The sequence below is a fragment of the Nerophis ophidion genome, linkage group LG11 (assembly GCF_033978795.1).
Source record: "Nerophis ophidion isolate RoL-2023_Sa linkage group LG11, RoL_Noph_v1.0, whole genome shotgun sequence".
In the NCBI taxonomy this organism is placed as follows: domain Eukaryota; kingdom Metazoa; phylum Chordata; class Actinopteri; order Syngnathiformes; family Syngnathidae; genus Nerophis; species Nerophis ophidion.
Genome location: NC_084621.1, coordinates 18,909,389 through 18,922,032, shown reverse-complemented (window position 1 = coordinate 18,922,032; position 12,644 = coordinate 18,909,389). Strand labels below are relative to the sequence as shown.

General features: G+C 33.2%; 1 protein-coding gene across 1 annotated transcript in view; it reads left to right on the top strand.

Annotated features, from left to right (window-relative positions):
- The first annotated feature begins 1,271 nt into the window (after window positions 1–1,271).
- Window positions 1,272–12,644, top strand: part of tmc4 (transmembrane channel-like 4) — a 34,328-nt gene continuing 22,955 nt past the window's right edge. The window contains exons 1-7 of the mRNA XM_061915269.1: window positions 1,272–1,353; window positions 2,680–2,845; window positions 5,959–6,110; window positions 8,032–8,181; window positions 8,282–8,367; window positions 10,609–10,754; window positions 10,827–10,974. Coding sequence (XP_061771253.1) covers window positions 1,323–1,353; window positions 2,680–2,845; window positions 5,959–6,110; window positions 8,032–8,181; window positions 8,282–8,367; window positions 10,609–10,754; window positions 10,827–10,974 — 879 coding nt within the window. The 5' untranslated portion in view covers window positions 1,272–1,322. The remainder of the gene's footprint in view (window positions 1,354–2,679; window positions 2,846–5,958; window positions 6,111–8,031; window positions 8,182–8,281; window positions 8,368–10,608; window positions 10,755–10,826; window positions 10,975–12,644) is intronic.

Below are 12,644 nucleotides of genomic sequence, written 5' to 3'. Positions count from 1 at the left end.
TAGTAATAAAATGATATAATATTGATATATAGTTATAATATAATATTGATATTTAGTAATAATTGATATATAGTAATATAATATTGATATATAGTTATAATATTGATATCTAGTAATAAAATATAATATTGAAATATAGTAATAATATAATATTGATATATAGTAGTAATATAATATATTGGTATATAGTAATAGAATATTGGTATATAACATTGATGTATAATAATAAAATAATATTGATGTGTAGTTATATTGATCTATAGTAATAATATAATATTGATGTATAGTTATAATATAATATTGATATATAGTAATAAAATAATATAATATTGATATATAATAATATAATATTGATATATAGTAATAATATAATATTGATGTATAGTAATAAAATAGTATAATATTGATACATAGTAATATAATATCGATATTAATATAATATTGACATTTAGTAATAAAATAATATAGTATTGATACATAGTAATAATATTGATATTTAGTAATAATATATTATAACATTGATATAAATAGTAATAAAATAATGTATTGATATATAGTTATATTGATTGATTGATTTATTACTACTTAGTAATAAAATAATATAATATTGGTATATAGTAATAATATAATATTGATGTATGGTAAAAAAATATATAATATTTATACATAGTAATAATATATTGATATATAGTGATATAATATTGATGTATAGTAATATAATATTGATGTATAGTTATAATATAATATTGATATATAGTTATAATATTGATGTATAGTAATAAAAAATATGGAAATATAGTAATAATATAATATTTATATATAGTAATACAATTATATAATATTGATATATAGTAATATAATATAATATTGATATATAGTAACAATATAGTATAATATTGGTAGATAGTAATATGATATAATATTGATATATATTAATAATATAATATTGATACAAGTGAGCTGTTATAAAAATGTAAATGTTGATAAAAGTATTTTGTGAGATAATGTAAGATGAGATAATATAATATAAATAATATGAGATAACATTAGTTGATACAATATGAGATATCAAAATATAATATGATGATATAATATGAGAACATTTAATATGAGATCATGTAATATTGGATAATACAATATGAGAAAATGTAAGCTAATATAAAGTATGATGTAAAATATGAGATGGGATAATATGATATGAGATGATATAAATGGAGGTGTGGTGAAAGCAGAGAAAGAGTTAATGGGAGCAGGAAGTGAGAGAGTAAAGTCCACACCTGCTGTTATACCTTGGGTCTTCTGATAAGGTGAAGCGCGTCACAATGGACCAACACACGGAACAATACCAGGAAGGTGAGTCCTTTTTTTTAACTTGTTTTCACCGCTAAACATTATTACATATGGAACATCAAACTAAATATGATTATTGTGTCATGTTGTTGAACATCAAACTAAATATGATTATTGTGTCATTTTGTTGAACATCAAACTAAATACGATTATTGTGTCATTTTGTTGAACATCAAACTAAATATGATTACTGTGTCATGTTGTTGAACATCAAACTAAATGATTATTGTGTCATGTTGTTGAACATCAAACTAAATATGATTATTATGTTGTTGAACATCAAACTAAATATCATTGTGTCATGTTGTTGAACATCAAACTAAATATGATTATACTCTAATGTTGTTGACCATCAAGCTAAATATGATTATTGTGTGATGTTCAACATGAAACTAAATATAATTATATTGTAAGGTTGTGGAACATCAAACTAAATATGATTATTGTGTTATGTTGTTGAACATCGAACTAAATATGATTATTGTGTCTTGTTGTTGAACATCAATCTAAATATGGTTATACTCTAATGTTGTTGACCATCAAGCTAAATATGATTATTGTGTGATGTTCAACATGAAACTAAATATGATTATACTGTAAGGTTGTGGAACATCAAACAAAATTTGATTGTGTCATGTTGTTGAACATCGAACTAATTACGATTATTGTGTCGTGTTGTTGAACATCAAACTAAATATGATTATTGTCATGTTGTTGAACATCAAACTAAATATGATTATACTGCAATATTGTGGAACATCAAACTAAATATGATTATTGTGTCATGTTGTTGACCATCAAACTAAATATGATTGTTGTGTCATTTTGTTGAAAATCAAACTAAATATGATTATACTCTAATGTTGTTGACCATCAAACTAGATATGATTATTGTGTGATGTTCAACATGAAACTAAATAATTTAGTTGATCATCAAACTAAATATGATTATTGTGTGATGTTTTTAAACATCAAACTAAATATGATAATTATGTGATGATGTGGAACATCAAACTAAATCATATGATAATTGCGTGATGATGTGGCACATCAACCTAGATAATATGATGATTGTGTGATGATGTGGAACATCAAACTAAATATGATGACAATTGCCTGATGATGTGGAACATCAAACTAAATATCATGATTTGGAACATCAAACTAAATCTGATGATAATTGCGTGATGATGTGAAACATCAAACTAAATAATATCATGATGTGGAACATCAAACTAAATAATATGATGTGTAACACCAACTTAATTATATGATAATTGCTTGATGATATGGAACATGAAAGTAAATGATGTGATGATGTGCTCTCAGGGTCAGCTGATGTCAGCCGGCGGTTGCCATGGTCACGACACGTGTCATGTGACCAGAATTACCCAGAGTGCACCTGGGGTCCAGCTGATGAAGAAGAAGATGAAGATGGTGGCAGCCATGACCTGCGCACACTTCCTCTTTCTCTGGCGCTCAAGCGAGCTGTCAGGTCACAAACTTTTCATCTATTAGTATTATTATTAACTTTATTTTAATCATTATTTAGTATAACTAGTATCATTTTAAATATTGTCATTATTATTTGTTATAATGCAACTGGGATAGGCTCCAGCACCCCCATAAGGGACAAATGGTAGAAAATGGATGGATGGATGATCATTATCATTATCATTTATCATTTATTATCAGTCAATATTATCATTATTATAATTATTTATTCTTATTATAATAATAATAATTATTATAATTATCATGATTAATATTACCATTATGCTTACCATTATCATTACATTAGTATCATTATCAAAATCACTCTTATTATAATAGTAGTAATTATAATTTGCATTAATATTACTATTATGTTTATTAACATTATTGCTATTACCATTATTTATTATAATTAGTATCAGTATCAATATTATCATCATTATTAGAATGATCTATTATTATAATTATCATTATTAATGAATATTTTATTATTATTATCATTAGTATCATTATCAATATTATAATTATTATTAGTAGTAGTATTACTATAATGTTTATTATCATTATTACCATTATTTATTATAATTAGTATAATTACCATTATTATTATAATTATCTATTATTATAATAATTATCATTATTATTAATATGGCTATTGAATTTATTGTATTTATTTATCATTAGTATCATTATCAGTATTATTATTTGAGTTATTATAATAATTAATATTAATATTACCATCATTATATTTACCATTTTTATCATTGTTATAATTAGTATCATTATCAATATTAACTCTATTACAATGATTGTTATATTAATATTCATAATTATCATCATTATTAATATTACTATTGTTATAATTTTGTTATCTACATTATTATTATGATGATTTGTCACCATTAATATAATAATGATCATTATTATTAATATTGCTATCATTATTATGATCATTTTTAGAATGAGGGCTGTGCTGATTGGTCCTGCAAGAACAACATTTCACAAATATGAATATAATATATTTCAACGAAAGCATTTTTACATTAAAAATTATATTTTCTAAATAATTTTACATTATTTACGGAAGTAGAAATAAAAAATATATCACCAAAGTTATTTTGATACAAACAATAATTATTATTTTTTTTAAATGAACATATATACATATATAAATATACAAATGTTTTTTTAACCTTTTAATGATATTGAATTTAATATTTATCAACAACCGTATTTTTATATTTAACAACAAAAGTTTTTAATTATTAAATATGATTTTTTTAATGCAAATATACATATAGATTTATTATATATATATATCAACAGATGTATATTTTCATATTTCAAATATTTGTCCAAAAATTCATTAAATATGATATTTTAAGGATATAATATTATTGATTATAGAAAACTTCAAACATTAAATGATGACTTTCCGACTTTAATGTAATGTAATTTTCTAATCATTTGTTTTATTAATAAATATCTATTTCAATGGCAGCCAAAATGCTAATGTTAATGCTAATTTATTGTGTGTCAACAAATGTATTTTTTATTCAAAATTAATATTTAATAAATTATTAAATATATATTTATAATTATTTTTGTATTTAAATTTGTTAAATTTTTTTATTTGTTTTATACAAATGAAATATACATATATTTTTTTGATACATCTATATGGACAAAATTATTTTTTATTCGAGTATTGTATATTTTTTAAATTGATCAAACGTCTTTCTTTTAAAAATGTAAAATGATTGCATATTGGGGAAAAAATGCTATATTACAAAAATTTCTTTAAAAAACTACATGAATTAATCGAATTACTTCCTGACAGTTTTTATTCAAACTATTTCTATAATAATTAGTAGTGAATTAAGTGGTAGAAAATGGATGGATGGATGTCTTATTTGAATATGAAATGAAACTCATTTAATTTTTTAATAATTTAATTAAAATGTTTGCTAAAAGAACTGAAAACAAAGGGAAAATAAATAAAAACATTTAAAAAACAGTGACAAATCAGCACCTTTAATATACAAATGCAGTGAAGTTGTCACTTTGTGTAAATGCAAAATAAAAATAGAATACAACAAATCCTTTTGAACTTATATTCCATTGAATAGACTGCAAAGACAAGATACTTCATATTCACACTGAGAAACTTTGGTATTTTTGCAACATGTGCAGAATGTGGCTTGGCATCGTCTTGCTGAAATAAGCAGGGGCGTCCATGATAACAACATACGTTGCTCCAAAAGCTGTATGTACCTTTCAGCATTAATGGTGCCTTCACAGATGTGTAAGTTACCCATGCCTTGGCCACTAATACACCTCCATACAATCACACAGGCTGCATTTTACAATTTTACAACAATTCGGATGGTTCTTTTCCTCTTTGGTCCGGAGGACACGACGTCCACAGTTTCAAAAAACAATTTGAAATGTGGACTCGTCAGACCACAGAACACTTTTCCACTTTGCGTCAGTCCATCTTAGATGAGCTCGGGCCCAGTGAAGCCGGCGGCGTTTCTGGGTGTTGTTGATAAATGGCTGTGGCTTTGCAAAGTAGAGTTTTAACTTGCACTTACAGATGTAGCGACCAACTGTAGTCACTGACAGTGGTTTTCTGAAGTGTTCCTGAGCCCATGTGGTGATATCCTTTACACACTGATGTGGCTTTTTGATGCAGTAGCGCCTGAGGGATCGAAGGTGTGTAATATCATGGCTTACGTGCAGTGATTTCTCCACATTCTCTAAACATTTTGATAATATTACGGAGCGTAGATGGTGAAACCCTTAAATTTTTTGTTGAGAAATGTTGTTTTTAAACAATTTGCTCAGGCATTTGTTGACAAAGTGGTGACCCTCGTCCCGTCCTTGTTTGTGAATTTCATGGAAGCTGCTTTTATAGCCAATCATGGCACCCACCTGTTCCCAATTACCCCGTTCACCTGTGGGATGTTCCAAATAAGTCTTTGACGAGCATTCCTCGACTTTCTCACTCCTTTTTGCCACCTGTGCCAGCTTTTTTAAAACATGTCACAGGCATCAAATTCCAAATGAGCTAATATTTGCCCAAAACAATGACAAAGTACATGTTGTGTGCAGCCAGGTGCATCAGAGGCAGGTTCCTGTGGTCAGCAGCAGGATGTCGTCCTGGACACAAAAGAAGAAGAAATCCTTGACCAAAGTAAAGAAAAGTGGCAAAGAGTTGCTGAGCTGCTTGGTGCTGTGGAAGAAGTCTTTGCAACAAATCGGAGGTGCGACAAAAACTAAAAATAAATAAATAAATATATAAATAAATATATATATATGTATATATATATATATATATATATATATATATATATATATATATATATACATATATATGACACTAAAGGTCTTGGGGATCCAAAAGGGTCCCACTCATAAAAGTGTCAAAAAAAGTTGTTGTTTTTCCCTTTCAAGGTGTGTGTGTCTGTGGATAAGTTTTGTGATATTAACATCCAACTCTTTGCTCTTTCATTCCACTTCTTATTTTCATTAGTTAGGGACCGAATGTCCCTTTGGGACAGAGGACCCTATTGTATTTCTAAGGTTTTATTATTATTATTATACCGCTGCCTCTTTGAGCTGTAATTTGACCTCCTTAACATGCTTCAAAACTCACCAAATTTTACACACACATCAGGACTGGCAAAATTGACATCTAATAAAAAAACCAAACCAGAAAACTCCAAATTGCGCTCTAGCGCCCCCTAGGGGGAAAAAAACCGGCTCACTGCTTGTAACTTTCGGTGGGAATGTCGTAGCGACATGAAACGAAACCCTCTATGTAGGTCTGACTTAGACCTACATTTCATAAACTGACATTCTTCATCAAAAATCAAGTTGGCAAACACCCCTTCAAAACAAAAGTTTCCTAAAAAAAATGTCATTTTTGTCTCTTTGAGCTGTAATTTGACCCCCTTAAAATGCTTCAGAACTCACCAAACTGGACACACACATCAGGACTGGCGAAAACTGTGATCTAATAAAAAAAAACAACAACCCCCAAAACTTAAAATTGCGCTCTAGCGCCCCCTAGGAATAAAACACAGACAAAACTGCCTGTAACTTCCAGTAGGAATGCCATAGAGACATGAAACAAACACCTCTATGTAGGTCTCAATTAGACCTACATTTCATTAATTCAATCAATCAATGATTAGTTATACAGCCCTAAATCACTAGTGTCTCAAAGGGCTGCACAAACCACAACGACATCCTTGGTAAAGCCCACATAAGGGCAAGGAAAAACTCACACCCAGTGGGACGTCGGTGACAATGATGACTATCAGAAACCTTGGAGAGGACCGCATATGTGGGCAACCCACATCCCTTTAGGGGAACCGAAAGCAATGGATGTCGAGCGGGTCTAACATGATACTGGGAAAGTTCAATCCATAGTGGCTCCAACACAACCGTGAGAGTCCTGTCCAAAGTGGATCCAGCACAGCAGAGAGAGTAATTGACATCCTTCAGCAAAAATCAACAGGAAGTTGGCAATTATCCCTTCAAAACAACATTTTTGTAAAAACCCGTCACCTTTTTTCAAGCATTATCTCCTCTGAGCGCGTTTGTTGTGTCGGCTTCAAACTCGCACAGGAGCGAGATTGAACCCTTCTGATTAAAAGTTGTGCAAAGAGTTTTTCTAACGGCTCCGGTTTGGATTTTACGAGCCTTCAAAGAACGGCTGCGCTGATGCTGCCGCGCTGCTGCCGTCTCAAGATGGCCGCTTAAAAGCAGGAAGCACCAGCGTGACCACACAATGCAGAGAAGGTAGGTAATGTGCGGGTAAAGATATGTTGACTGAGTGAAAGAAGGAGGCACCAGTTTGACTCCAGGATACAGAGAAGGTAGGTAATGTGCTGGTAAAGATATGTTGTCTGGGTGATGGCAGGAAGCACCAGCATGTATGCGTGAAAGAAAGAAGCACCAGTGTGACCCCAGGATGCAGGGAAGGTAGGTAATGTGCAGGTAAAGACATGTTGAATGGGTAAAGGCAGGAAACACCAGCAAAAGTCGGTCCCGTCCATCGCTGCTTGCAGCTTTAATTTGGAATATTTCCAGAATGTTCCTTTAAGGAATTAGCTTTGTGCCGCCCATGAATACTGGTCAGGTATATACAGCGTGTGTACATTGTATGGTTTTTCCCAGGTAACTTTGGGGGCGGAGTCAAGTCCTACTTCCTGCTCCTGCGCTTCCTGGTGGTGCTTAACTTCCTGTCCTTTCTGCTGATCGCTGCCTTTGTCCTGGGTCCCAGCGTTGTCTTCAGGTCCCGGGGCGGCGGCCCCGCAAACCACACAGGTAAGTGTTTGCACTCGCTCGCAGTACATGTACTGCGTTAAGTACACAAGACACGCCCCCTTCCCACCACTCCTCTCTGCTTAGTGATTATGTTTTGCAGGGCCTGAGGAATGTTTGAAATATGATCCCAGACCTCAAGGCTTGGTGCTCTTTTATAACTACTTCCTGGACCTACTCTCTGGAACGGTGAGAACTTCCTTCATAACAACACCTACATACATACATACATACATGTATATAAATATATACGTATATACATACTAACCCCGTTTCCATATAAGTTGGGAAATTGTGTTAGATGTAAATATAAACAGAATACAATGATTTGCAAATCATTTTCAACCCATATTCAGTTGAATATGCTACAAAGACAACATATTTGATGTTCAAACTGATGAACATTTTATTTTTTTTGCAAATAATCATTAATTTTAGAATTTGATGCCAGCAAAACGTGACAAAGAAGTTGGGAAAGGTGGCAATAAATACTGATAAAGTTGAGGAATGCTCATCCAACACTTATTTGGAACATCCCACAGGTGTGCAGGCTAATTGGGAACAGGTGGGTGCCATGATTGGGTATAAAAACAGTCTCCCAAAAAACGCTCAGTCTTTCACAAGAAAGGATGGGGCGAGGTACACCCCTTTGTCCACAACTGCGTGAGCAAAAAGTCAAACAGTTTAAGAACAACGTTTCTCAAAGTGCAATTGCAAGAAATGTAAGGATTTCAACATCTACGCTCCATAATATCATCAAAAGGTTCAGAGAATCTGGAGAAATCACTCCACGTAAGCGGCATGGCCGGAAACCAACATTGAATGACCGTGACCTTCCATCCCTTCAGACGGCACTGTATCAAAAACCGACATCAATCTCTAAAGGATATCACCACATTGGCTCAGGAACGAATTCAGAAAACCACTGTCACCAAATACAGTTGGTCGCTACATCTGTAAGTGCAAGTTAAAGCTCTACTATGCAAAGCAAAAGCCATTTATCAACAACATCCAGAAACGCCGCCTGCTTCTCTGGGCCCGAGATCATCTAAGATGGACTGATGCAAAGTGGAAAAGTGTTCTGTGGTCTGACGAGTCCACATTTCAAATTGTTTTTGGAAATATTCGACATGGTGTCATCCGGACCAAAGGGGAAGCGAACCATCCAGACTGTTATCGACGCAAAGTTGAAAAAACAGCATCTGTGATGGTATGGGGGTTCATTAGTGCCCAAGGCATGGGTAACTTACACATCTGTGAAGGCACCATTAATGCTGAAAGGTACATACAGCTTTTGGAACAACATATGCTGCCATTTAAGCGCCGTTTTTTTCATGGACGCCCCTGCTTATTTCAGCAAGACAATGCCAAAGCCACATTCAGCACGTGTTACAACAGCGTGGCTTCGTTAAAAAAAAGTGCGGGTACTTTCCTGGCCCCCTTGCAGTCCAGACCTGTCTCCCATGGAAAATGTGTGGCACATTATGAAGCGTAAAATACGACAGCGGAGACCCCGGCCTGTTGAACGACTGAAGCTCTACATAAAACAAAAATGGGAAATAATTCCACTTTCAAAGCTTCAACAATTACTTTTCTCAGTTCCCAAACGTTTATTGAGTGTTGTTAAAAGAAAAGGTGATGTAACACAGTGGTGAACATGCCCTTTCCCAACTACTTTGGCATGTGTTACAGCCATGAAATTCTAAGTTAATGATTATTTGCAAAAAAATAAAAATAAAGTTTATGAGTTTGAACATCAAATATCTTGTCTTTGTAGTGCATTCAACTGAATATGGGTTGAAAAGGATTTGCAAATCATTGTATTCTGTTTATATTTAAATCTAACACAATTTCCCAACTCATATGGAAACAGGATTTATACATATATATATATATATATATATATCCATTTTCTACCACTTATTACCTTGGGGGTTGTGAGGGTTGCTGGAGCCTAACTCAGCTACAATCGGGCAGAAGGCGGGGTACACCCTGGACAAGTCACCACCTCCTCACAGGGCCAACACAGATGTACAACACAGTATGTAATTATTTTTATTAATTTATCTGTTTAATGCATTTTTTCGTTTAATTTAATTTGCTTTATTTTTCCCATGCATTTATTTATTCATTTATTTTCATAATTTGATAAATGTTATTTTATTTTCCTTTAAGGATTTATTAGTATATATTTTGTCATTTGTTTATAATAATTTCCTATTTAAATATTTTTTAAATATTTTTCTATGTTAATTGGATAAATGTTCTGTGATGAGGTGGCGACTTGTCCAGGGTCTACACCGACTTCCGCCCGATTGTAGCTGAGATAGGCACCAGCGCCCCCTGCAACCCTAAAGGAAATAAGCGGTAGAAAAATGGATGGATTTTTCCGCAGCATTAGAGTACCAAGAGTGGCTTCCTGTGTTTCAGGGCTTCGTGGAGTATTCCTACGTCTTCTACGGTTACTATGGCAACGCCATGGCGGGGGACGGCGAGTTCTCCTACAACGTTCCTCTGGCGTTCCTCTTCACCGCCGTCTTCTACTTCGCCTTCTGTCTCGTCTGCATCATCGCTCGGTAGGTGGCGCTCGCCGCTCGTGCCTTCCCGCTGGTCGCCTTCCAGCGCCTCTCTCCCCCCGTCTCCCGCAGGACGGGCACGGCGGCCCGCGTCGCCGTGGCAACGGGAGGCAGCGCCGCGGGTGAATACAGCATGGTGGTGTTCACGGGCTGGGACTACGGTTGCCTGGGAGACCGCGCCACCAAGCTGAAGCAGAAGAACATCCACTACAGACTGCAGGTGCATGCTTGTTAACCTGGTCGCCATGACAACCTGCTCCGTGGAAACCAGAGCACTGCGCAACACAACCAATGTTGTCATGGATAGCATGCGTGCAAACATCCCGACAGAGGGTAAACATGCTCTCCAAGGCATACTGTAAAGTATCCAGTAACAAACGTGTCCGCATCATTCGACATACTGCATTATTAGTTTTACTGCATGAATTATTGTGACAACTTTAAAATACAGTAGCATAGTAGACCTAGGTATTCATTAAGTACCACCATAACAAGATTAAAATACAGTAGTGTAGTATACCTAGGTATTCATTAAGTACCACCATAAGGACAACATTCAAATACAGTAGCGTAGTAGACCTAAGTATTCATTAAGTACCACCATAATAACATTAAAATAAAGTAGTGTTGTAGACCTAGGTATTCTTTAAGTACCACCATAATGACAACGTTAAATACAGTAGCGTAGTAGACCTAAGTATTCATTAAGTACCACCATAATGACAACATTAAAATACAGTAGTGTAGTAGACCTACTGTAAGTATTCATTAAGTACCACCATAATGACAACATTAAAATGCAGTAGTGTAGTAGACCTAAGTATTCATTAAGTGCCACCATAATGACAACATTAAAATACAGTAGTGTAGTAGACCTACTTTAAGTATTCATTAAGTACCACCATAATGACAACGTTAAATACAGTAGCGTAGTAGACCTAGGTATTCATTAAGTACCACCATAAGGACAACATTAAAATACAGTAGTGTAGTAGACTTACTGTAAGTATTCATTAAGTACCACCATAATGACAACATTAAAATGCAGTAGTGTAGTAGACTTAAGTATTCATTAAGTACCACCATAATGACAACATTAAAATACAGTAGTGTAGTAGACCTACTGTAAGTATTCATTAAGTACCACCATAATGACAACATTAAAATGCAGTAGTGTAGTAGACCTAGGTATTCATTAAGTACCACCATAATGACAACATTAAAATACAGTAGTGTAGTAGACCTAAGTATTCATTAAGTACCACCATAATGACAACATTAAAATACAGTAGTGTAGTAGACCTAAGTATTCATTAAGTACCATCATAATAACGTTAAAATACAGTAGTGTAGTAGACCTAGGTATTCATTAAGTACCACCCAAATAACAATAAAATACAGTAGTGTAGAAGGCCCAAGTATTCATTAAGTACCACCATAATAACATTAAAATACGGTGTTGTAGTAGGCCAAAGTATTCATTAAGTACCACCATAACATTAAAACACAGTAGTGTAGAAGACCTAGGTATTCATTAAGTACCACCATATTAACATTAAAATACAGTAGTGTTGTAGACCTAAGTATTCATTAAGTGCCACTATAATAATATTAAGATAAGGAAGTATAGTAGACCCAAGTATTCATTAAGTACCACCATAATGACAACAGAAAAAAAGTAGTGTAGTAGACCTAAGTATTCATTAAGTACCACCATAATAACGTTAAAATACAGTAGTGTAGTAGACCTAGGTATTCATTAAGTACCACCATAATGACAACATTCAAATACAGTAGTGTAGTAGACCTAAGTATTCATTAAGTACCACCATAATAACATTGAAATACAGTAGTGTAGTAGACCTATGTATTCATTAAGTACCACCATAA